Genomic DNA, 26714 nt, shown 5'->3' with positions numbered 1-26714 from the left:
AACCTATAAGATGGGAAGAAAGACTGAGACAGAAATGAAGAGACTGGGACTGAAGATCTCTTTTGGGAAGGAGATCATGACAGGCACGCTGAATGGGATAGGGACCCCACAGATGCCTGTTAGGCAGGCAGCAACTTAAGAAAGGAGCATAGCTGAGAAAAGTGTGAAGGGGCCTGGCTGGCTCAGTCGGTAGAGCATGTGAATCTTAATCTTGGGGTTGTAAGTTCAAGCCCCACGTTGGGGGTGGAGATTACTTAAATTTAAAATCATGGAGGAAAGAAAAAAAGCATAGAGATGTGGCTTTGGGAGGAAGAGGAGAAAAAACAAAACAAAACCCAGAAGTATGGATAAGGTCCAAGGAATTTAGAAAATCAGAGCATAAAGATTATATTTTTTTGTTTGTTTGTTTTTAATATTTTATTTATTTATTTGAGAGACAGAGAGAGAGGAAGGGAAAGCACAGAGGGAGAAGCAGACTCCTCGCTGAGCAGGGAGCCCAATGCAGGGCTTGATCCCAGGACCCTGGGATCATAAGCTGAACTGAAGGCAGATGCTTAACTGAGCCACCCAGGCACCCCAAGATTTTATTTTTGATGATACAACATTTAAATCTTTAAAAAAAACCCGTGATAGGGGTGCCTGGGTGGCTCAGTCGGTTAAGCAGCTGCCTTCGGCTCAGGTCATGATCCCAGGGTCCTGGGATCGAGCCCTACATTGGGCTCCTTGCTCCGCGGGAAGCCTGCTTCTCCCTCTCCCACTCCCCCTGCTTGTGTTCCTGTTCTCACTGTGTCTCTCTCTGTCAAATAAATAAATAAAATCTTAAAAACAAAATAAAACAAAACCCGTGATATTCTTTACTTGATAACATACCTTATTTATTTCTTGTGTTAGAGCTTGAACTGAATATATGTTCAGACTTCCATTTTCCATAATAGATGCAATGTACCGACCATGTGGGCTAATTACTGATGAGCTAATTCCTTCATCAAGGCTCCCAATTTCAAAGAGAAGTTTACAAGTCTGTATATTAACAAATCTCATTATACCATCTTGACTTAGCACTCCAAGAACCTAAGAGTAGACAGAAACAATATATGAGTTCCAAAAACACATTTAAAAGTCCAGTGTCTCAGACATTAACTAGACTTATTATAGTGATCATTACACAATGTATATAAATATCGAATCATTATGAAGCTAACGTTTTATGTCAATTATAACTCAATTTAAAAAAAGTCAACTCCCTAAACATCAAACTATACACATTTACACATACATATGTGTATGTAGCTATATATGGAGTTTTTTTGTTTGTTTGTTTGTTGGGGGGGAAGACTGTCAGAGATTATATTCGCAAAGAGCCATCATGTATTTCAAAATCTCTAATTATGGCTCATGTACATTAGCCCTACTGAGGTCCAGATAAGCCTGACTCTGACCAGAACCAGCAAGGTGCCCATCCTGAGAGACTATGGCAGGGAGCATCTGTACTAATCCCTTCAGAGGGAATACAGATGATTAGACAGTCCTTAACTGTGACCTCCACTCTAGTTGTCAGAGGCAAGGAGGGGGGAGGGTTTGTTTTCCTTTACCATCCCCACAGCTTGATCAGAACTAGCATTTGTCCTGCTGCCCCTACATAAACCTGACTCTGGCAGGTGTAACATTTGCGGAATGGAGAAAAGAAAGTCTGTGGGCTGCAAGGAAGGGTAAGAAGGAATCTAGCTTTTAAAGGGGGAAAAACTTAGTTTTAACTCACGTAATTTGAAAAACTGAAAACATGTACTAAAAAAGCGTAAGTCAATACACAACAGACCCTTTTACTGCCTTGTCTACGCATGGGTTCTTTCCCCAATGCCGGGGCTGGCAAGCTGTGCCACCATGGACTGCACGAGATGCTGATGTCACTTGCTACATGAAAGACGACAGCCTGGAAGTGGCTGGAGACAGTCTGAAGGTGGCAATCTCTTCTGTTGGGTCAGGCTGTAGGAAACCCCCTCACTCACAGCTGATGCAACCTTTCTAGAGGGCAATTTGGCAAGATCCTCAAAATTACAGATGCACATAATCCTAATACTACTATTTCAACTCTGGGATTTTATCCTATGGAGAGGATGTATGAAATGGTGTGTGCAAAAAGTTATTCAGTGCACCATTATTTGTTTGTTTGTTTGTTTAAGATTTTATTTATTTGAGAGAGAGAGAGAACACAAGCAGGGGGAGGGGCAGAGGAAGAGGGAGAAACAGACTCCCTGCTGAGTGCGGAGGGCTCAATGTGGGGCTCGATCCCAGGACCCTGAGATCATGACCTGGGCCGAAGGCAGACGCTTAACCAACTGAGCCACCCAGACACCCCTCAGTGCACCATTATTTGTAATAAAGAAGGACTAAAAACAGGCTAAGTGCCCAATAACAAAGCACTGGTTAAAAAACTATGAAATACTATGCAGCTGTAAAAAAAAAAAAAAATGAAGTTCTCTACTGACCATCTTCAAGGTCAATAATTAAGTGAAGAAAAGCCAAAAATAAAAGTGAAGAAAAGCAAGGTGCAAAGCTGCGTAAGAAAGTGGGAGAAACAGGAGTGTTAATAACAACAGTGGTTATGGAGAGTGAGTAACTGGGCAAATGGGAGAGAAGAATAAGAGATTTCACTTCATTGTCTTTTTATTTATTTATTTTTTATGTTTTCAACCTTGTAAATGCATTATCTATTCAAAAAACTTAAGTTGGGGTACCTGGCTGGCTCGGCTGGCAGAGCATGCAACTCTTAATCTCAGGGTCATGAGTTATATATAACTTGTTAAAGTACGCGACTCAAAACAGTCAATTTAAAATAAGAAAGTTAAGGTTTGACTACTCAACTATTAAAAAGAAAAATGGTGTGAGGATGCCTGGCTGGTTCAACCCATAGAGAATGTGACTCTTGATCTCAGGGTCATGAGTTCAAGCCCTATGCTGGGCGTGGAGTCTACTTTAAAAAAATGAATAAAATGAATAAAATACATAAGCAAAGAAAATTTTTACAACATAATATGTAGAGGGGGGAATATTTTGTAAACTAAGGCAAGATACAAAGAAAACATGCTTCATAAAACTCAGGCAACAAGTTATGGTAGATAAAACAGTACAACATAGAGAAAACTTTAATTCTACTCCCCCCTTTAATCCTTACAATTAATAGGAAGGTTGACAAGTCACTTAATAATTCTAAGCTTTAATGTCAGTCTATGTAATGGTGAGAATACCTTCCCTATACGCAAATAAAAAATAACATGCTAAAGCACCCTGTAAACCATAAAGCATGACATAAATTTAAAGTATATTGATTTTAGAAAAAGGGTTAATTGTCAGTAATATACAGAACCTAATAATGTAAATTTTTTTCAATTTTAGACTCTTCATAATCTTAGCACTTTCAGGTCCTTGTAATAATCACGGTACAAGAGCAAAGATGGTTCAGAAATTATACAATGTCCTACCTTTATATTACTAACCTGATTGGAACCAGCATCAAAACTATCAGGGAGAAATTCTAGGTGGCGGATGGCTCGAACTTTAGTAGGCATCTGAATAATTCTGAATAGCTGTTTAGCTTCCAAGCACCACAAGTGAAGATGATTTGATTTCCCTCCAGCGGCGAGGATTCGACCATCTCTGCAGAACAAAAGGTGAGAAAGTACAACTAAGTGGACTGTTTACAGCAGTACTGTCCAATATGATCCAACAGGATAGAAATGTTCTCTATCTGTGCTGCCCAATATGCTCACTACTGGCCACATGTGACTGAGAACTTGAAATGTGGCTAATGCTTCTGAGGAAATAAAATAATTTCATTTAATTTTTACTAAATAGTCCCATGCATACAGTGGCTACCATACAGGAAAGCTCAGGTTTACAGCATATATATATTTTTTTACCTATTGTACTAAGACACCAGCTTAACAAGTACTTGTTTGATGACTTGATTGAGGATTTCTGAGTAACATTTATCTTTTATAGCATAATCTCAATCCAACTTCCTATATTTCACACAGAACTATACTGAGTTGGTACAGCACCGATACATGAAAAACCCAAAAACTCCAACTTTTTTTTCCTGCTCAAAGCAAGCTACTTTTATAAGGTACGAGAAGAATAAGCTGTATTAACCTGCAATGCTGTTGCTCATTCATTCACCAAGGACTTGTAAAGTGTCTATTACAAGCCAGGTATCATTTCAGGCACCAGGGACACAATGGTGAACAAGGCAGGTGGGATCCCTGCTCTTATGGGATTTTTTAGTCTAGAGGAAGGGAAGCAAAAAAATGAACTTGATCTCAGCTGACGATAGTTCTATAAAGAACTATAAAATGAGATGGGAGTTATAGAGTTGGGAAAGGAGGAAGGTCTGCTCCCTAAAAAATGTGAATGAGCCAGTTAAGGGATGATTCGGAGGAAGAATTCCATGCTGGTTGGTATTCCAGACTGGTTGACACGTGAGTGTTCAGAAAGGAATAAGGTCAGCCACCTAAGGAAGAGAGAGAAGTCACACTCAAGCGTGGCTGGAATTGTGTTAAAGGAAAAGGAAACAGGAGGAAAGACAGGAAAACTAAGGCCAGATGACAGAGGCCTCAGGGATATTATGGGGAGTTTGGGTTTTATTCTAAATACAAGGGAAAGCCTTTCAAGGGAGTTCAATAGGGAAGTGTCACGATTTGACTTATGACTTAAAAAGACCACTCTATCAGGGCGCCTGGGTGGCTCAGTCAGCTCAGCTCAGGTCTTGACCTCAGGGTCCTGAGTTCAAGCCCCGCATTGGGCTCCACACTGGGCATGGAGCCTACTTAAAAAAAAATTAAAAAAACAAAAAACCAAAAAAACCCTGAAACCCCCCACTCTATCTGCTATGTGGAGACTGACTTTAGGAAATGGAATTGAGGGGCACCTGGGTTGCTCAGTCAGCTAAGCGTCTGCCTTTGGCTCAGGTCATGATCCCAGAGTCCTGGGATTGAGTCCCACATTGGGCTCCCTACTCATCGGGGAGCCTGCTTCTCCCTCTCCTCCCCACTCATGTTCTCTCTCTCTCTAAATAAATAAAATCTTAAAAAAAAAAAAAAAAAGAAATGAAGTGAAGTTGAAAACAAGGAGACTATTACAGGAGTCTGAAAGAGACCAGGGTAGTTGGAGTAGGGTAATAGCCATGACAATGCACAAGATCAGACCAAGTCAAGATCTCATTTGGTGCAACTGATGGGATTTATTCATGGCTTAGAAGAGGATGAGAGAAAATAAGGAAATAACATATATTTTCTAGCTCTTCCACTGAAAAGGCCTAGAGACAATGACCGAATCAGTCACAAGGAGTACCCCTAGCATCCAGGTTAGGTTCTGAAATATCATTACCCACTAAAACGAACCCAGGCGCTTTAGAAAAATGGCCAATTCCAGGTTTGGGACAGAAAATGTGTAAGATAAGCCTGGAATATCTCGTCAGATGAGAAAGAATGAGAGCATTCAAAACAGACAACTGGAGTTTTATCAAAGGGGCTCAGAGCCAACTTGAAAGGATCCCAGTGGTCAAAGATGAGAGAACTGGAGCATCACTAAGAATAATGTCAATGGATTAAATCATGTCGACTATGTTTAAATCATTCATTCACAAAGATTAAAGGCAAAGCCTTCATTGACCACCTCTGAAAGATGCTAATAAACCAACCCATTATTTTTCATAAAAAAATTTTGAGGGGCGCTTGGGTGGCTCAGTTGGTTAAACTTAGTCTGACTCTTGATCTCAGGGTTGTGGGTTGAGCCCCACATTGGGCTCCATGCTGGGCATGGAGCCTACTTTAAAAATAAATTTTTTTTTTAAAAGACAGGGAAATCAAGCATTTATCCTGCCTTTCCTTTGCAACTAACTAGTAACCAGAGAGTTGATGAGAAGAAGTTCCTTTCTATAGAAGGTTTCTAGTAAATAAGGGAAAAAGGAATGGCAGAATTAGCATAGCACCATTTTGCTAACCTCTAATGCAATACTCGTTCTAGGTCATGATCATCGATGGCCACTAATATCACAAGAGAAGTGTTCGTCTGATGAAAGTACACAAACCACCTATCATTATCATGTCTTCCTGACCCCAAATCAAATCTGAATCAGACCAAGCCTCCAATTTACAGGAAATATAGGTATGACCAGTATACAAGAAACACAGACAAAAGAGGATCATATTAAACACCAACGCAGGGATGCAAAAAGCAAAATCTGAAATACAGAGAGTGCTATAGGACAAATGACCAGTTCCTTAACAAATAAATTGCAAGGAAAACATTAAAAAAGGGATATATCATCCAAGACACTGTGTGAACCTTGTTTGGTTCCTGATTTGAACAAAGACTAGATATTTGACAATATTAAGAAATTCTTCATTTTTTAAAAAAGATTTATTTTTTTATTTGAGAGACGGTGAGCGAGAGAGAGAGCATGAGTGGAGGGAGGGGCAGAGGGAGGGAGAGAAGCAGACTCTCCCACAGAGCAGGGAGCCCGACGCAGGGCTCGATCCCAGGACCCTGGGATTGTGACCTGAGCCGAAGGCAGATGCTTAACCAACTGAACCACCCAGGTGCCCCAGAAATTATTCATTTTTAAAAAGTGTGATAAAAGGGTTAATGAACTGGAATTTAAATAAAAACTTGAAAAAGAAAAGTGACAATAGTACTATGGTTATGTTCCAAAAAGGACCCTTTCCTTCAGAGATACACACTGAAATATTTACGGATGAAACGATCCTGCTTGGGCTTTGCTTTAAAGCAACGCAGTAGGTAGTAGGAGGTAGTAACAGGTTGAGTTATAGATAAAATAAAAGTGGCTATAAGTTATTACAGCTAATGAGAACGCTATAATTAGGGTTTCCTGTATTTTTATATTTTTGCATACATTTGAAATTTGCCAAAATAAGTTAAAAAGTTCTACAGAACATATATAAGTTTGAAGGAAAATTTTCTCATATGACAGTGAGATAATGAAAATTTGTAAAATTTTCCTAGAAGCTAGATTTCTTAAATTCTCAGTATTTTAAAAATGTACATTTGGATCAGAGAGGGAGACAAACCATAAGAGACTCTTAACTCTAGGAAACAAAGTGAGGGTTGCTGGAGGGGAGGTGGGTGGGGGTGTGGGGTAACTGGATGATGGGTATTAAGGAGGGCACGTGATGTGATGAGCACTGGGTGTTATATGCAACTGATAAATCACTGAACTCTACCTCTGAAACTAATAATACGCTACATGTTAACTGAATTTAAATAAAATAAAATTTTTTTTAAATGTACATTTGGGGTGCCTGGCTGGCTCAGTTGGAGGAGTGTATGATTCTTGATCTGAGGGTCATGAGTTAGAGCCCCACACTGAGTATAGGGATTACTTAAAAATAAATAAATAAACTTAAAAAAAAAGTGAAATGCACATTACCTGGTCACGGCAAATACTTTGTATAATATACTAGAACTTTCAGGTGGAGCTGGTAATTGATATCTGCAAGAAAGAGTATCACATTCCCAGGCAAAGATGGAATTATCTTTAAAACAGCTGAGGATGGTATTACTTAATGGTAAAAAGAAAACCTAAAGAGGGAGAAAAACAGTTATTGTTCATATAGCCCGTAGCCCTCTTTATATTTAAAATTATACAAGTTGTCAATTTTTTTTTAAAGATTTTATTTATTTATTTGACAGAGGGAAACACAGTGAGAGAGGGAACACAAGCAGGGGGAGTGGGAGAGGGAGAAGCAGGCTTCCCGCAGAGCAGGGAGCCCGATGTGGGGCTTGATCCTAGGACCCTGGGATCCTGACCCGAGCCGAAGGCAGACGTTTAACGACTGAGCCACCCAGGCGACCCACAAGTTGTCAATTTTTGTTTTAAAAAATTACTTTTTCTTAAACTGGAAAAAATATACATTTATGACATACGATGGGATAATACTGATATCTCATATACTATTATAAAACTGAAAGGAAAAGGTAAAACCCTTTAAATAAAAAAATTGGAGGGGCACCTGGGTGGCTCAGTTGGAGGAGGGTGCGACTCGATCTTGGGATCATAAGTTCAAGCCCCATGTGGGATGTAGAAATTACTTAAATAAAACTTAAAAAAAGACTGATGAGAGAGAGAATGCATGCTCCAATGAAGAACGAGGTATAAAAACAGTAAGTTTCTAAAATAACCTGAAAGCCAGGCGCCTGGGTGGCTCAGTTGGTTAAGCGACTGCCTTCAGCTCAGGTGATGATCCTGGAGTCCTGGGATCAAGTCCCATATCGGGCTCCCTGCTCGGCGGGGAGTCTGCTCCTCCCTCTGACCCTCCCCCTCTCTCATGCTCTCTCTCTCTCTCTCATTCTCTCTCTCTCAAGTAAATAAAATAAAAACTCTTAAAAAAAAAATCGGGGACTAAAATGACTAGGCAATTCATAAAATACAAAGTAACAATTTTAAAATATTTAACCTTATAGAAGATTCAAGTGTAAATATTGATAGCATTTTATATGTATCAAATTGACTTTAAAAATAACATACATAAATACATACACAAGCTATACATACGCTAACATATGTACTCTATAAACTACTTACTACTATAAAATGACATGAAATACTAACTACTCATAAAGATTACAAATATTAAATGTTGGTGAGAGTGTAGGACACGGGCATTGTCCTACTGGGATGCTGGTAATAAAAACTGGCTACAGATACTATATAATGTATCTCAACAGCCTTGAAAATACATGACTCTTCTGAACTAGTCAATCTGCTTCTAAGAGCTAATCCCTTGGAAGAAAAAAATCAGCAAAGTGCTTTAAGATAAATGTATACAAAAGTTTGTTGAGCATTATTTATGATGTTTTATTAGTGACTCACTTTGTGCAATGGACAATTGTGACTGAACCTGATATCAAAGTTGGAAATACCACTTTCTATTTTTCTATTACATAAGCTCTACACAATGCTGACTTTTGATAATACAAAGTTTTAGTTAAAATTCACCATTTTCTCGTAAGAATTTCGATGGCCTCCAGTATGATTTTGTGTGTCATTTCTGTAAAGCACACAAAGGGAGGGAGGGAAGGAAAAAGAAAGAAGGAAAGAAAATGGAAGAAACCTGTGCCCTAGGAATACCATATTCCTGCCCATCTTCTCAAAATAATCTCCCCAAATAGCCTGGGACATTTCACATGGTTAAATCCTTAGTTACATCTCCAGCTCTTTATTCTTTGATTCCCATCGAGAATAGCCTTCTTAACTGCAAAACAGCTTACTGTAATACTTTCTATTTGAACATATTTCGTCCTTGTTTCCGCCAGTTTGTCTTTACAAGCTTTATTATTTTTTTAAGAATATATGATTTGGTCTTGTGTTGGAGAGGAACAGGGACTCACTGAGGAGGCAGAACACCCTGAACAACTTGCAGCCTCTTATTCCGATCCCTGATTGGTCACACACCTTCACCATTTACTAGTGTCAGAAGGAGGCCTGTTTTCTCTGAAATGCTACATTCTTTGGGGATGAAGTGTTCAACATCTCGAACACTGGAATGTCTCTGGAGTATTTACAATCTGGAGGCTGTCAGCACGGTAATGAGAGGGGGCAGACCGAAAATGGCCAGGGGAAAAGCAGGCTCAACACCAAATCTACCGCGGCTTTCTCCAGCGTTACAAACATAATGAATCAATAAGGCACCTAAATGAAATACTTCTGCAACCTTGCATCTAATTTGTGTTGTCACTTAGCCTACTATGTATATATACAGTTAAGAAATGATTCTAATAGTTAATGATATTACTATAAAAACTTCACAGGAATTGAAACCCCTAATTATTTTTAATAGTTTTGTTGTTTTTTTTTTTTCCTTAGAGGTGGAGGGAGGGGCAGAGGGAGAGAAAATCTTAATCAGGCTCCATGCCCAGCGCGGGCCCGACACAGGGCTCCATCTCACAGCCCTGAGCCGAAATCAAGAGTTGGATGCTCAACCGACTGAGCCACCCAGGCACCCCAAGAAACCTGTAATTTTTATAACAATAGTTGAAGGCTATTATCACGAACTACTTTTCTCATATACATACAACAGTATCTTTTAAAATAGTAAATAGTGTTAAAAAACCACAATGCATGCATACACACATACATAATGCATGATGGGACTTACTGGTTAATTAAAACCATCTACTCAGTGTTAATGCTAATAAGACACAATAAAAAATGCTAATTTGACTGCTGTCCTTGCCTGATTCAACCCTCGCTTTTGTCCTTGGCTCGCTTTGTCAAAGACAATCTCTGGTAGACTGCCAACAGATTCAGAAGATTTGTAATAGAAAAGTCTTATTGAAAGAATATGCGATAAATACACTGTGATCTATAATCAATGCACTGAAACACTGTTTGAAAGCCAATGTTGAAAAAAGTGACTTAATATTTTTATTATAATTAGCAATATTTTTCTAGAAAAGTAATAAAGTTTATTCCTACTGGAAGAAGCAAAAGCTTAAAAGTTAATGAACACCAACTGCTATTTTAGGGGAATAGCTGTGATAGATTATGGCCTACATGATTATTCATTACTAGATTTGTGATTTTAATTGCAGATTTTAATGATTATAAAATTGTTCCTAATGAATCATGTCATTATTTAGATAGTGTCATCTCTTGACAATCATAAAAAGCTTAGAAAAAAAATTTAAGGGCGCCTGGGTGGCTCAGTTGGTTAAGCGACTGCCTTCGGCTCAGGTCATGATCCTGGAGTCCCGGGATCGAGTCCCGCATCGGGCTCCCTGCTCGGCGGGGAGTCTGCTTCTCCCTCTGACCCTCCTCCCTCTCATGCTCTCTCTCTGTCTCTCATTGTCTCCGTCTCAAATAAATAAATAAAATCTTTAAAAAAAAAAAAATTTAAAAGCACTAACAAAATATACTTTTTGAAGGGTTGGGTAAAAGGGTAGGGCTGCAGTTTTTCCTCATAAAATACGAAAATGCTAGGCTTTCCAACTCACTTTGAGAGGGATGTGAGTCCTTGTATAGCCCAGGAGCTAAGAATGGTTTTTTTTTTTTTTTAAAGATTTATTTATTTATTTATTTGACAGAGAGAGACACAGCAAGAGAGGGGAACACAAGCAGGGGGAGTGGGAGAGGGAGAAGCAGGCTTCCCGCTGAGCAGGGAGCCCAATGTGGGGCTCGATCCCAGGACCCTGGAATCATGACCTGAGCCGAAGGCAGACGCTTAACGACTGAGCCACCCAGGCGCCCCCTAAGAATGGTTTTTACACTTTAAAATTATTTCATGGTAGATGGTTAAATAAGTATATACATAATATCCTCAATTTTGCTCTTAGTCTGCAAAACCAAGAATATTTACTATCTGGTCCTTTGAGAAAAAGTTTGCAGGTAATGTAGAGGCTATGATGTTCTATTATTTTAGAACAATATACCTTTTCAGGTTGAGAGTTCAGTACAGTAATAAAGAGCAAGTTAAGTCAAATGCACAATTCAGCAGAAATTTAGTGAGCACCCACTGTATACAGAGACTAAATTAAGTTTAGTAACACATTCTTTGTTAAATGTTATCTCATATCCATCACTAAACCTTTTCCAATACATACTGAACCATAGTAATCAGATACCCTAGGATTTATTCAAAAATCCCAAACTAAATATTTAATTTAAATATTCTACCTCAAACATCAACAAAATAATCAAAATTTACTAATATGAAGAGGTGTAACTGGCTTATCCAAGAGGCAGTATGGTATAATGGAGTGACTCTGGAATAAGACAGGCTTAGATTCAAACCACAAATCTTTGGAAAGCTATGTGACACTGGGCACATTACTTAATATTTCTGAACTTCAGATTCCCCATTTGTAAAATGAGAGTAGTATCTACTTTTAGGATTATTTAAGTTTAAAAATAACTAAAGAAAATGTTAGGTACATAGTAAATATTCAACAATTGGTATCTATTGCTATTGGTATTGATTATTCCTATTGCCAGGTACAAAAACCAGTGGAAAAATGTTGGAATGATAGGTTCTTTAAAAACATTTTTGAAATCAGGGGCGCTTGGGTGGTTCAGTTGGTTAAGCGCCTGACTCTTGATTTTGGCTCAGGCCATGATCTCAGGGTGGTGAGATCGAGCCCTGCACTGGGCTCCATGCTCAGCGGGGAGTCTGCTTGAGATTCTCTCTCCCTCTGCCCCTCCCCCTGCTCACGCATGTGCTCTCTCGCTCTTGAAATAAATAAAATCTTAAAAAAAAAAAAAAGAAAAACATTTTGAAATCAAAGGTCCACAGTTATTTTTCCGAAACCCTTGGTGTTAGATGTGTTCCAGAATTCAGAATTACTTCCGATCTGAGAAAGGTAATATGATGTATATTCTGTAACAGTATGTAGAACCCCTGGGTGACCCGGAGCAACACTCTATGACTCAAACATATTAACATTTCAGCCTCCTGTCAGTTCAGTTCAGGTTTTGCTGCCAAATGAGTTCAGGCAAGATCGGATTTTGCCACCAAGTGAGTTATTTGAAAACTTTCGGGTTTCTGAATTGCTAATGAGGTATTATTCATCTATTTCATGTAGTTCAAAAGAGACAGAACAGTTACCTTACAGCTTTTTAAAAAGATAACTAAGTGCACTGAGATAATCCCACAGTAGAACCAGGTAACAGATAAGAACAGCGGACAAGAGCAGAAGTAGCAGCAGCTGCCGCGGAGCCGGTTCTAAGCACCTGCTACAGCACAGCAGGTGCTAGCAGGCAGGTGCTAGGGATCAGCTATCACACTCCGTCCTGAGGCCAACCCTGAGACACGTGAGGCTACATCTGCCTCCTACACATCGAAGAGCTCGTCGACAGTGCTGAACGGGAATCTACTGGAAACTTTAGACTTAACTTCTGGCTTTACTAGAAATACAAATCAAAGAATAAGTTAAATGACATAATGATGATCAGTAAGACAAATTCAGAATTTGGGGCATTTTCCAGGACAACTGGCCTGATTGCTCTCAAGATAAATAAATGAATAAATCATAACGTCATGGGAAAAATGGTAGAAGGCTATTTTATTTTTAAAGCTTTATTTATTTGAGAGAGAGGGCACGTGTTTGGGGGGCGAGGGGGAAGGCAGAGGGACAGGGCGGCAGAGAATCTTAGGCAGACTCGCCACTGAGGGCAGAGCCCAAAGCAGGGCTTGATCTCACCACCCTGAGATCATGACCTGGGCCAAAATCAAGAGTCGGACGCTTAAACGACTGAGCCACCCCAGTGCCCCAGCAGAAGACTATTGTAGATTAAAAGGAGCCATCATAAAATGAGACTCACGGCATCATTTGTCACCATGTATCACACACACACACAAAAAGTCACAAAGGTTCTCTTTAAAATACAGAATCAGAAACGGGAAGAAAAACATAGATTTAGCAAAAACTTGGTAAGAATAAGATTAGTTTACAATTACTTCCTATTTTCAATAGAATAAGCTAGGAATGGCAACAATCTGGCCCCTTCAGTCCTTGTATAGCCCAGGAGCTAAGAGTGGTTTTTACACTTTAAAATTATTTCATTGTAGATGGTTAAATAAGTATATACATAATATCCTCAATTTTGCTCTTAGTCTGCAAAACCAAGAATATTTACTATCTGGTCCTTTGAGAAAAAGTTTGCAGGTAATGTAGAGACTATGATGTTCTATTATTTTAGAACAATATACCTATATGCATACTGCATACGATACATATATTTTCTAACTTTTATTCTCATATTGCTAACATTTAGAGTCCTATCTTTTAAACTAAAATGTCTAAATGACCAAGCAGGGTTAGAATTGGCAACGATCCAGCATCTAGTAATTTTAATTTCATGGTAAAAAGAACAGATGGTTTTTGTGTCACTGTTTCATAACCCTATTTCCATTGTGGGTTCAATTCCCAATGTGCTCTTCTTTGGAATTTAGAATTCAATTTAGTGCTGAAGCAATTAAAGAAGAAAAGACCTACTAAGATATTTGGCCTAACCCCCTGAAGAATAAGCTGGCTACAACTTTTATCTTTTTTAAATTATTAAAGGCAATCTAAAGAACTCTGAGATTTCCATAGAGACTACAAAATAAATTTCTGGTTGACATGCACTGCTAGCTGTTCACGTTAATGACCAAGATATTAAAAGCAATACTGCGCGTATAATATGACCTGAAGCAATAGAATGAATCACACGGGAGACTCAGACAATCCCAAAAATAGTATTAGGCTAATCAAATGGAAAAAAAAAATTAAGCCTTAGAAGCTTAAAAAAAAGCAATAGAAGTGTATATTTTTTAAAAAGTGATATATGTATACAATGGAATACTGATCAACAATAAAAAGGAATGAACTACTGCTATGTCCAAAAACATGGATGAATCTCAAAACCATCACACGGAAGGAGAAAAGCTTTACACATACCATTACTGACTAGCTCTATTTATTTGAAATTTTAGGACAAAACTAATCTACGGTAGAAAAACATCAGGACAGTGCTTCCCTGGGAAGGGATAGAAGAGAACTTTCTGGGATGATGGTAGTAATAGGTCTGCACAGGTTACAAAAGTATATGTATTTGACAAAACTTAACAAATGAATACTGAAGATTTGTGCATTTCATTATATATAAATTTCACATCAACAAATACCTGAGCCCTAGTCAATTAAATTCAGGCTTAAGTATTTATGGGCAAGTATACTGACATCACAATTCACTTAAAATGAAAAAGAAAAAGAATGGACAGAAAATGGATAGATCCATAATACAGTATAGGGACATAAGTACAGTAAAGGATAATATAGGAACATGTTAATGGTAGAATCTAATGGTGCACATGGGTTCACTTTGAAATTCTTACAAATTTATGTTTGAAATTTTTTAAGACAAAAACTCAGTAAGTTATGAACTGTAGCCGCAGGCAACATCTTCAATCCCGTGGGCCACTCGGCTTTGCGTGTGGCTGCGTTAGGAGAACACAGTTTGTCGGACAAAGTGAATCATTCACTACTCTTCTATCATCTATAAATCCTGCTGACCAAGAAACTGGTCTGAGAAGCACAACAGACCAAGATGCGCCCCACCTCCACTGACCTTTTGGATACCCACAGACTGTAGAATATTCAGCTTTCTTTTCCTCTGAAAGGTATCCAAGTCCCATAGCTGGGCCGTGTCGGAAGAAGTAGTGATGGCGTATCTCCCTGAGGCATGCACAGAGATCGAAAACACTGATGACTCATGGCCTCTCATCCAGCTAACGAGCTCCTTGGTAACTGTGGTGAAGAGTAAAAGTTACACAGGTAAAACACTCTATGTCATCCCAGAATGGATTCGATCGATGGCTAGGTTTTTATGAGACACCTTCATTACACTACACTACAAAAGTAAAAGCTTAGTTGGCTAGTTGATAAAACGCACAATGGAACTCATTAGTAACATGAATATCATCGACACGTGAGGAGATGAGGCCAAATGAAAAAGGGCTTAAGAACAGCTTTCAATGTGACAATAGGGAGTTTGGGCTTTCTCTTGGGAGGCATAGTTTTGTGTAGAAGAGTATCATATCTGGTGTGTATTTTAGAGCGAGCACTTTGAAGGTACATGGTGAATACATTGGGAAGAAGGAAAAGATTAGACAACTGATTTATTTGTTGCTGTGATAATCCAGGGAGGAGATAAGGAAGGTCTAAACAAAAAATGTGACAATGGAGAAAGAAACAAATTCAAGAGCTATGAGGGAGAAATTCAAAGGACTTTGTGATCAAATAGATGTGTTGAAATAAAGGATGAGGTAAGTCTTCAGTGGTTCTAGCTTAGTTATCTAACGAGATGGCGATATTAGTAACTGATTTAAGAAGTACATGAGGAGAAACAGATCCAGCAGTGTGGGAAGAAGTGATCATGAATTTGATTCTTAAAACTGATCCTGAGGTGTGTGCATGCATGTGTGAGAGAGCAACACAGAAAACAGCTGGCAAATACCGAAAACATCACGACAATTATCACTGGGTCATAGAATTATTAGTGATTTTTATGTTCTCTTTACATTTTCCTGTGTTTCCAAATTTGCTATGGTAGGCAAGTTTTACTTTCATGATCAGAATTTTTTCCTCCAGAAAGATGAAACTGAGGAGAATAGTCCGAAAGCAAGATGTAAATCTGGGAAGCATTAAGACACAAAGTAGGTTAAAACTGAAAACAGAGGGAAGAGAGAGAAACCCCTGGGGAGAGAGCAGTAGTTTCCAAACACCAGTCTAAAGTCTGGCATTAGTTAATGATCAACTCTTCACTGGTTTTCAGTGAAATGAGGAAAAAAAAGGATGATGAAATGAGGTTTTCATAAAGCTAAATTTAAAGTACTACCTTTTAATTGAGTATTATATCCTTCTAAGTTTCTTTATGTTAAAAAAAACTCACTTCGTGAAATGAAATTCTACTGTTTTTTCCAATGTCATTTAGCAAAATTAAAAGCTGACAACCCATGTGGGTTGTTCTCTACTTTTTCTTTTTAACTGAGTGAAAAATCCAAAAGTCTAGGGACCACTCAAATAACCCAGGAGAGAGCCTAGTAAGAAGCAGTCAAGAGAGGTAGGAGGAGAACCAAGAGAGAGAAGAGTATGAAAACTAAGGTCCTGCCCTAATGCAAAGTACTAAATGCTACTGAGAGGTAGAATGAAAAGTACAAAGAGGGTTTCAACAATCAGAGGTTACTAAGGACCTTAGAGGAGTCGGAGTGGGGGGGAGCAAGAATCAGAATCCGCTGTTGGAAGCTGTCAGGATTTAGCAGTGAAGAGGGAGGTGGTCAGGGAGGTGGCGACAACATTGTAAGGAAGGGCTTCATTGGCGGGGGAAGGGGCTCAACAGACAGAAGAGACTGTAAGAAGATGGACCTGGGAAGGGAGAAGAGGAGAATGGATGGAGTCCAAGGGAAGCAATCACAGATGAGTATAAACATTTAGTTTTTCAGAATTTCTGTGACAGTAGGGTCTGTAACCAAAAACTGGAGACAGTTTAAAGTCCACTGATAGGTAACAGGTTTAATAATTATGGTACTGCCAACACCTACAGAGTAGAGTATTACATGCTGATTTTAAAATACTGCATGCATTTTTAATGAGGTAAGAAAATGATTCCACAAAACAATCTAGATAGGATGATCATGTTTGTTAGAATGTAGAAGAGGTGGGGCGCCTGGGTGGCTCAGCTGGTTAAGCCTCCAACTCTTTGTTTGGGCTCAGGTCATGATCTCAGCATCGTGAGATGGAGCCCTGCATCATCAGGCTGCCTGCTCAGCAGGGAGTCTGCTTGAGAGCCTCTCTCTCTCCTCCTGCCCTCCCTCCCTGTTTGTGTGCGTGCATTTCATTTTCTCTCTCAAACAAACAAATAAATAAAATCTTAAAAAAAAAAAAGACCGTAAAAGAGATATATGCAGAAAAAACAGACTGGAAAGATAGGTCCCTACTATAAAAACATGGACTGCATCTGGGCTTTACTGAAGGATGACTAGTTTGTCTTCTTACAAGCAGTGAGGGCATAGTAGTGATTAAGAGCAGGGCCCCTGGAGCTAGGCTTCCAGGTTAGGAATCCTGGCTCCACTGCTTACAAGCCGTGGGACCTTGGTCAAGTTACTTCTGTGCCTCAGTCTCCTCATCTGCGAAATGGAAATAATATCATCCACATCTGTGGGTTTTATGACAATTAAAATTAATATGTATAAAGTCACAGAACAGTACCTGGCAAAGAGTAAACACTATGTAAGTGTTAGCTATCACAAATATTACTATGGTTATTATCATCTTTCTTTTTTTAAAAGATTTTATTTATTTATTAGAGAGAGAGAGAGGGAGAGAGAGCATCCTGAGATCATGACCTGAGCTGAAACCAAGAGTCGGACGCTTAACCAACTGAGCCACCCAGGCGCCCTGGTTATTATTATCTTTCTACATATTCTATCAATTACTATAATAACAAGAAAAAACAATACAGTTGAGATATCTTTTTTCTTAAGAGCTTCAGTTTACCGAACTCTAAATTCTCTAAAAATATACGATGTGGTATACAATACATAAGATATATTAAGAAGGTTATTATTCTTGTACCTAAGTACTAAGGAACCGGGGCTTTGTCCAGGTTCCTGGGAGGCAATCTCTAAACCCCTAGCCTCCCCAGTGACGCAGTGTCTCTGTTATTCATGGCAGGCCCCTCAGGCAATAGCAGCTGGCTGACCTAAGGACAGAACCTCAGAGTGGGGCTGGCCACATGGGAAAGACCAACCGTGGGAGTGACTGGAAGGCTGGGGCTTTGGGTCACATGATATTCGCCCAACCTCCAGAGAGAGGAGGAGGGCTGGAAATTAGAGTTCAAACCAGTAAGCAATAATCCAACCAGTCATATCTGTCATGGAGCCTCCATAAAAAGCCCTGGACCTCAAAGCTTAGGTGAATTTTTGGTTTGGCAATACTCAGCATGGACAGCCACTTACTGATGCTGGGAGGGTAATGTGTCCCTAAGGATAACGGCAGCTTCTCTTCTGGGAGCCTCCCACATTCTACCCCATTCATCCTTCCTTTTGGCTGGTTTGGATTTGTAACCTTCTGCTGCATTAAAACTATAATTGTAAGCAGAGTGCTTTCCTTAGTTCTGGGAGTCATTCTAGTGAATTATCAAACCTGATGGTAGTTGTGGGGAACCCTGAGTTTGTAAACAGCTGATCTGATGTGAGGATGGTCCCGGGACCCCTAAACTTGCAGGTGATGTCTGCAGTGAGACAGACTGGCAAACTCCTTGCAGTACCTCAGTCTAAATTTGACTCTTATTCAAAAGATAAATAGGAGGACTTCTTACCTGTATCGAAACATTTAATAGAATAATCAGCTAATGCCACAAGGAATTCAGACTTCCTACGGAGATTAAAGGCCAGAGCCGTGCAAGCTTGTGCTGTTCGCTGAACAAGATTAAACCTATTAAGAGATTACTGCATTAGTATCAGAAATTCTTCCAATAATCATAAATCTTACTACGTTGGAGAAGTCCTCAGATATGAAGAAAATGAAACCCAGAAAAACGAACCCTCATTTTGGTAGGCCAAAAACACATTATGAAGAGTGCTGTCTGCCACGTACACGAATTTGGAATTTACTTAACAGGTTTTAAGCTTAGTGGAATTACCACCAGCCATGTCTTTCAGGAAGAAGATTCTGGCAGCAATGGTAAATGCCCAGAAAGAAGAGATCATGAAGCAAGTTACTACAGAGCATCTCAACCAGAGCTATGGGTCTACAACGGAAACGACAAACACGACAAGAGTCAGGAGTCAAGTGGGAGAAGGGCTGGTGATGCATCAAACATGAAGTGAAGAGGGAGGAATCAAGAATTCCTCACGTGCAAAATGAAGGTAAAAAAAGAGATGATTAAGTACTTAAGTGAACTAATACGCTGACTGAATGAAATAACATATGCTAAGTGCTTAGCAGAGTACTTGGCACACAGAGTTTTAATTTACTAAAAAATCAAGTTTTCAAGATTGGGCAAAAGAGGGACAAGTTTGGGGGTAGGAAATAAGTCTGGCTTTAAATATGTTGAGTTCAAGGCCTTCGCAAAAACATTTAGAGCTGTGCTGTCCAAGAAATATAGGGCAGGCCACAGGTGTAATTTAAAACTTTCTAGGAGCCACGTCGCAAAAGTAAAAAGAAAAAGGTAAAATTAATCTTAATAACATATTTTACTTAACACGTATTTGTCATTTCAACATTTAACCAATAAAAAATTATTGAGATATTTTATATTCTTTTTTTCATACTGAGTCTCCCAAACCCAGTGTGTATTTTACACTAACAACACATCTCAATTCGGACTAGCCCGCTTTCACGGGCTCCAGAGCTCGATGCCCCTAGTGGCTATGGCACTGGACAGCCTAAATCCAGAAGGGGGTAGAAACAGATCTGGGTTAACAGTATTTGCACGGCAGCTGAAGCCTTAGGCTTGGTGCTGACGAGATTATGAATGAGAACGTGGAAGGGAGCAGGCCAACGAAGATGCCCAAGCAGCACAACAGGTAGGCTCTGGCAGAAGAGTCAGCAAAACAAGCGGGGGAAAATGATCAGCAAAGTAGAAAAGTCAGGAAAGAGCTGTACCTTGAAGCAAAAGAAAAAAATTCCAGGGCGGAAGTGAAGACGAGTATTTAGTAAGATGAGAAAGGAAAAGAGACGAGTGGATTAGGCAAGTAAAATTTCCAAGGGGCCCCAGCATGGCGGGCATTAGAATCCGACAGGCCTGATTTCAGGTCTCAGCTCTGCCACCTGCTCCTCCACTCGGCTGTGAATATTTACAGAGAGAAAGGGACAGTGGACAAAATAAAAGAGAGGAACACTCATGGTGCCAAGTCCCAGGGGTGGCTACAAACGATCGAGATTAGCAATGGAAGAAAGCAGGATCACTTATTTCACGAATAAGCCAACCATAGGGACGGCCAGGTATCTGAGGCTGCTCTGGGGAAGAGGAAGGGAAGCTTGAAAGTGTCTCTTTGCTCATGAGTTTAGGAGGCCAGGGAGTCGAGCAAGAGTAGGGTCGTACCCAAGGAGATAAGGAAGCGGGCGAAGTCCTGGAAGCTGGGGGAGAGTGAGAGAAGTAATAACTATTGATAAAATAATAACTATTGATGAGCAAATGAAGGGAAAGCTTCATTAATGCTGAAGTCCACTGTTTGGTAATGGAGTCCCTCAAGAGCAATTTTTGTTTTCTTCAGCAGTGGAAACAGAGATGAGACAGTCGTGTGGATTTAAGATTGAGAACTGGCAGGGTGCATGAGGCAAGAGTAAAAGGGTGGGAGAACTGTGACTGTTACTTTTTTGGTAAAGAGCAGAAACCGTGACTAACAGATATCTAATAGGTCACAGAGAAATTAATTATATACGACCTCTTCTTTTCCTGAACTCTTCGAGAATAAGTTACCGAGATCATGATTCTTACAAACAAGAAAATTCTCCCCTATAATCAAAATACAACTATCAAAATCAGAAAATTACATTTATATGTTACCACCGCCTAATCCTCAGACCCCATTCAGTTTTGCCACTTGTGCCCAAGAATGTCCTTGACAGCAGAAGGATCAGTCCAGACTCATGCCTTTACTTGTCATGGCTCTGGTCTTCCTCAGACTGGAATAATTCTTCTGGTTTTTCTACAACGTTCATGACCTTGACCCTCGGGAAGATTACGGGCCATCTGGTTGTATAATCCCTTAATTTCGCTTTGCCTGTCTGATGATCCCACCGATCGGATTCAGGTGCCATGGTCCTGGTAGGAATACCACAAAAGTGATACTCTCCTGTTTCCACTGCGCCCTGTCAGGTGGCACACAAATTCTGATTTGTCCCACTACTCATGTAATCATTTGATAAGGTAGTGTGTCTGCTCGACTTCTTCACTGCAAAACTAACCTTTCCCCCTCTATAATTAATAAGTATTTTGTGGGGAGCTGCTTTGTGACTATGCGAGTATCCTTTCTAATCAAATTGTTTCTTGATTACAGCATGAAGTCATAGATTTCTATTTCACTCAATGGGTATGACCCCTTACTATCATTATTTATTTTGATACTCCAAGTGTCTCCAATATGGCAAGAAGGAGCTCTTTTAAGCTGACATTTATGTCCTTTGGACACTCTTTCTTTAAATAATTCCTCCTTTCTGGCTACAAAATGTTCCAGGCTCACCTTGTACTTTCCCTTGCTGCATCCTGAAACTGGCCATTTCTGCAAGGATCCCTGACTACTCTTAGCAGAGCGTGGTATTTAGAACAGAACTGGGCACTGGGTGTATTCACTGCGACTGGGGTGTTGTTGCTCCCAGGTCCTATAAGTGGACAAAACTAGGAAACATATGTACCTATAATGCATTCATTCACTCACATACTTCTATTTATTTCTATGTCTATATATTCAAAACCGGCTGTGCACTCAGATATATCCAATTCCAATCCAGTACCCCAGGGTTTGTTCTCGTTTTCTGCCTTTCCATATTTGTAACTCCCCTTTCCAATCGTTAGAAACCTGGCCCCCATTATCCTCAACATATTTACTCACTTGATCAAAGTCTCCGGTGTTTCCCATGACTGCCCCATCCCCCACACAGACACCTCCTGACTGCCAGGCGGACATGGTTCTCCCTCCCACCTACCCCCATTGCACGGATGACTCCCTCCGTCAATCCCACCTAACTGCTTCTGTACGAAACTGTTCAGCAAAGGAAGAGGAAGCAGACGAGTGAGGATCAATTCTTTAAAACTGCTAGATGTGTAAACTGAAACAATAATATACAAAGGAAATTATGCTCTTTCTAAATTACCCGATGAAGTACCAGACACTGATAAGTGAGCAAGAGTAAATTTTTAAATTTAAGGAAAAACAAGCTACTAGAGATACTGTGCAAACTGGAACTTGAATTCTCTAAAAAAATCTAACCATATTTTCTATGCTTTCCCACTTTCTTCCGTCAGCATTTATGAGTGTTTCACAAGTACCTGAAATATAGTAAGAACTTGATGAATCTTGCTGAATGAATAATTAATAAGAGGTACTAAAATTGGCAATAAATGACTTGTTAAATACGATATATATCAAAGGTATCTGCTCACCTGTTTCCATACAAGTCAAAAACATAGATATTTCCTTGATGGTCCCCAGCAATTAAGCGATCACCTGAGCTATCAAAAGCCACATTCAAAAATCGCAAGACTTTGGGAAGGTAGTCACAAGTGCTGTGAATGATGTTCACTATAATCCTGTCAGAAGCAAACAAACAATATATTTAATTCTAGGTCAAGCATTACTTATTATGAAAAATACGGCTTTTATAGTATACTTCACTAATTTTGAAGTTTCCTGCTACCCGTTCTTCCCTCTCCTGCTACTCTTCTAGAAGCAATCCCAGTGATTTCTGAAAGCAGTTGAGAAAGTTATTCATTATCAAAGTGGCTACTGTGCATATATTCATCAAATACTTGAAAATTCACTATGTGTCACACGCTGAGCAAGCTGGGGCCTGAAAGTAACTGACAGACACAGGCCCTGCCCTCAGCGAACTTTCAGTTTAGTGGAGAAGACAGATATTAAAGAAACAAGCACACATATGAACAGATTCATAAACTGTGACTAAGTGATAGATAAAAACAAGATAAAAGAGAATGTATTTTTGATTTAGTCAAATTGTTACATGAAGCAATAAACACATGCGAAAGTGACAAGTAGTTTTATGTAAATCACAAGCCACCACATGTCAGAAAAGTTTCAATTCAGTATCTTAATTTTAAGATAGCTTAATGAAATTTTGTAATATAAAGTGTTCCAAAGTGAATTAAGTGTACATGAGCTCTACTTTCAGCTCTACTGGTCTAAAGTTACTATTTTTTTGAGAAGATCATGTACCATGTATCTGTTGAAAAGAAACCTGTTAGAAAACTTGCAGCACAGAATAACTAACTTCTTAAAATAATTTATATGTGTCTATTCAGGTCACCAAGATCAGAATAATCCCCTTCTTTGTTGCGACAGTAGTTTTCAAATCATGAACATTTTTATCTTAATTGACTTTTTGTGAGTTTCTGAACTCCAATCTTAGAAACACTTATCTTCCTCATTATCACTTCATTAAAAAATACTACACTGAATTAAGTGTATTAAACATTTTCTTCAGTTTAAACTTAAGGCTTTTCATTGGGTGAAACAGCAAAATTCTTACGATACTTATGTTTATCAAGTCCCTGACAAAGATTCTTTAGTCTGGCTCCTGAACCTTCTCAGAGGCACTTCATTTGTGCGCTTCCTTGTAAAATCTAATTTTAGCATGAACTCTGCTCAGTCTGTTTAATTAGAACCCCTGATCATCCGTGATAACTGGTCAGTTTCTCATTCTTCACCATCTCCCAGCTGACATCTAATCACCCTGGCCTGTCTTCAGCAACAATCTCTTTAGGTTGGTTTACCCAGAACTCCCTTATCCTAGATGTTTCCTCTTAGTGATTTTCCATCCACTGCCTCCCACCCTGCTCCTTGGTGGTACATCCCCACTTGCCCAGGCTGTATCCAGAGCTGAGCCCAGTGTTATACTGAAGTCTCCTTTCCTCTATTGAAATAGAGGAATAAAATCTGTTTTTACCACTTTAACTACTGTCAAGCTCTGGTTTTCCTTTGACATCCCCAAAGGGGAGAGGGGGAGAATAAATATATTGAAATGAATAATAATATCAAAATGTTCCCCGGCAGTTAAAATCAGACAGAGTGAAGGACTTTTCCCTCAGCTCTTGTTTCTGTAACATTTACTATGTGTTTGGATTACAAAATTATTCATGATCATTGTTCAAAATAAGGAAAGTATGGAAAAACACTAAAAAATAAAACTGATTATAACCCTACCATCTAAATAATAATCACTATAATAGCAACATCCTGCCCCTCTGATTTCACATAATGCACACATATCAGCATTTATTCTAGAACAACTGCCTTTCAATTGCTCACAGGCTGTCTGACAGTTCCTCAGTCCTTAAACATAATTTAAAAATCAAATATTTACCGAACACCAAGATGCATGAGACACTATTTTAAAGTCTTTATAATGCCCTAAGACAACCCTGTCTGGCAGGCATGATTATCTTCACCTACAGTCTTAGTGATTAACTTGCCCAAGGTCACAGAACTAGTAAATGGACATTTACTTCAACTAAAGTCCATCTGACTCCTCGGTCTATGCCCCTTGCCTCTCGACACCACAACAATGGGTTTTGATGAACAGAAAAAAAGCCATGGTTTAGTGGGAGCAAATAACATTTGCATAAAACTCGTTTCTTTCCTTTTTTGAATCTTGCATGTATATCTGGATATTTTATAACAGCAAGAAATAGAATTACTGTGGGTTGGCAATAACTTTCAGAACATTTCGAGAACATAAGTAGGGGTAGTATTTACATAAACTCCAAGTTTGGAAATGAAAATCCCTACTGAAGAATCCCTACTCTAAACAGAATTTTTTATTCAATAGAGTTGATGGGACAGCAGCATTGCTAAGGGGCTGACGGCAACCAGAAACCAAACAAGCTGTTAACAACGTCCAGCCGGGTGGTTCAAGCAAGCATAGCAGGCACTTGAAGTCTGTTGATTTGTTGAGAAGCAACCAAAGGATCAACAGAAAAATTACCAGGAACAGAAACATGAATTCAAGTGATGCAGCAAAGGCCATGAAATCTTAGGAAATTAAAAGCAATAGGATCGGTCTGTGTGCAGCAAATGGAAGCAAGATGGCACCACTTGGGGCAAAGGTTTCCACTTAAGTCTTGAGTGGCTAAGACTCAAACAGGTCAGGTATCTGGGATCAGAATGAAAAGAAGAGCTGGGGAGGGAGGGAAAAACAGGCAGAGCACAGAAGACTTTTAGGGCAGTGAAAATACTTTGTATGATACTATAATGGTGTATATATGTCATTGTACATTTGCCCAAACCCACAGAACACACAACACCAAAGTGAATCCTAGCATCAACTGTGGACTTCGGGTGATGATGCTGTGTCAATGCAGATTCATCAGCTGCAATAAAAACACCTCTCTGATGGGGGATACTGATAATAGGGAGGCTATGCATGTGTGAGTGCAGGGGGGTATACGGGGAAAATCTCTGTCCCTTGCTCTCAATTTGGCTGTGAACCTAAAGCTGTCCTAAAAAAAAAAGAAGTCTATTTAAAAACAAACAAAAGCAACCAGCAGCAGCAGCAGCGCTGGCCTTACTAGAAGGGCCACCTTGCACTGTAGGATGTAACCCCCGGTCGTCACCGCCATACACGCTAACGTGTAAACGCCACAAAACCGGGAGTTTTTGTTCCACTGCTGTCCCCCAGAGCTTAGAAGCTTGGCACAGAGTAGGTGCTCAACCAACAGTTGATGGATGCATGCTTGTCTGAATATAAACGATGATTTAAGATGGATAAGTTGCAGCATTCGGAAGGGGTAGACGTGCACTGTTCCCCTGTCCCTGCATCGTTCGTCCTGAGTTCTTTTCCAGCTGCAATCGTTAACAAATATTTGCTGAGCATCTACTGTGCGCCGGGAATGCTTCAGGGCTCCTACGATAATTCAGGCAGGCAGAGCCCTGGTACAAATTCTCGCGCGCTCCTCGCCGACCCCCGGCCCACGACCGGGAAGGGGTCTCTGACGACCTCTGCGTCCGGAGCACAGCAGGACTCAGGCTACCTGCCTTTCAAGAGGTCATCCGGGCCAGGGATCCGGGGCAGGTCAGAGGCCGAGCCCGAACCTCCACCCGGCCCCCTGCACCCCTTCCCGAAACCCTCCCCAACAGCGCCTCCAACGCCTCTGCAAGGACGCAGACCCGCCCCTCGCCGGCCTCCAGGCCCGTCCGCAGCCCGCCGCCTTTACCCGTCCCGAGCGGCCGGGGAGGGCTTGCGGTGCCACAGCTTGCCGCTCTCCTTGTTGCCCAGGTCTGTGCTCTGCATGGCGAAGCCCACTCGCGGCAGCCGCCGCCGCCGCCGCCGCCGCCGCCGCCGCCGCCGCCGCCGGGCGCACAACCGACCCGGCGCCTTCCCGGTAGGCCCCGCGCTCCCGCCCGGGAAATTTAAGCTCCCGACCCGGGAGATTTGAGCTCCCGCCCCGGCGTCCGGGATCCCCGCGACGCGACCATCCGCTC

General features: G+C 40.2%; 1 protein-coding gene across 9 annotated transcripts in view; it reads right to left on the bottom strand.

The window, feature by feature from the left end:
• TBC1D31 (TBC1 domain family member 31) overlaps positions 1–26714 on the bottom strand; it is a 64950-nt gene extending 38236 nt beyond the window's left edge. For 3 of the 9 annotated variants that reach the window (XR_014144366.1, XM_081816478.1, XM_081816480.1), the window contains exons 1-7: positions 26447–26714; positions 22661–22807; positions 18872–18987; positions 15122–15300; positions 7445–7596; positions 3495–3654; positions 871–1071 (exon numbers count right to left, since the gene is read on the bottom strand). Coding sequence is in view for 8 of the 9 variants with exons in the window: in XM_081816478.1 (XP_081672604.1) it covers positions 871–1071; positions 3495–3654; positions 7445–7596; positions 15122–15300; positions 18872–18987; positions 22661–22807; positions 26447–26523 (1032 nt within the window). In the remaining variant the exon portion in view is untranslated. The remainder of the gene's footprint in view (positions 1–870; positions 1072–3494; positions 3655–7444; positions 7597–15121; positions 15301–18871; positions 18988–22660; positions 22808–26446) is intronic. The other 6 variants (XM_081816476.1, XM_081816479.1, XM_081816475.1 and 3 more) reach the window with 5 other exon arrangements.

Source organism: Leptonychotes weddellii, chromosome 4 (genome assembly GCF_054177405.1).
Source record: "Leptonychotes weddellii isolate Sample4059 chromosome 4, ASM5417740v2, whole genome shotgun sequence".
In the NCBI taxonomy this organism is placed as follows: Eukaryota; Metazoa; Chordata; class Mammalia; order Carnivora; family Phocidae; genus Leptonychotes; species Leptonychotes weddellii.
The sequence above is the reverse complement of the archived record's forward strand: the minus strand, read 5'-3'. Positions and strand labels throughout refer to the sequence as shown.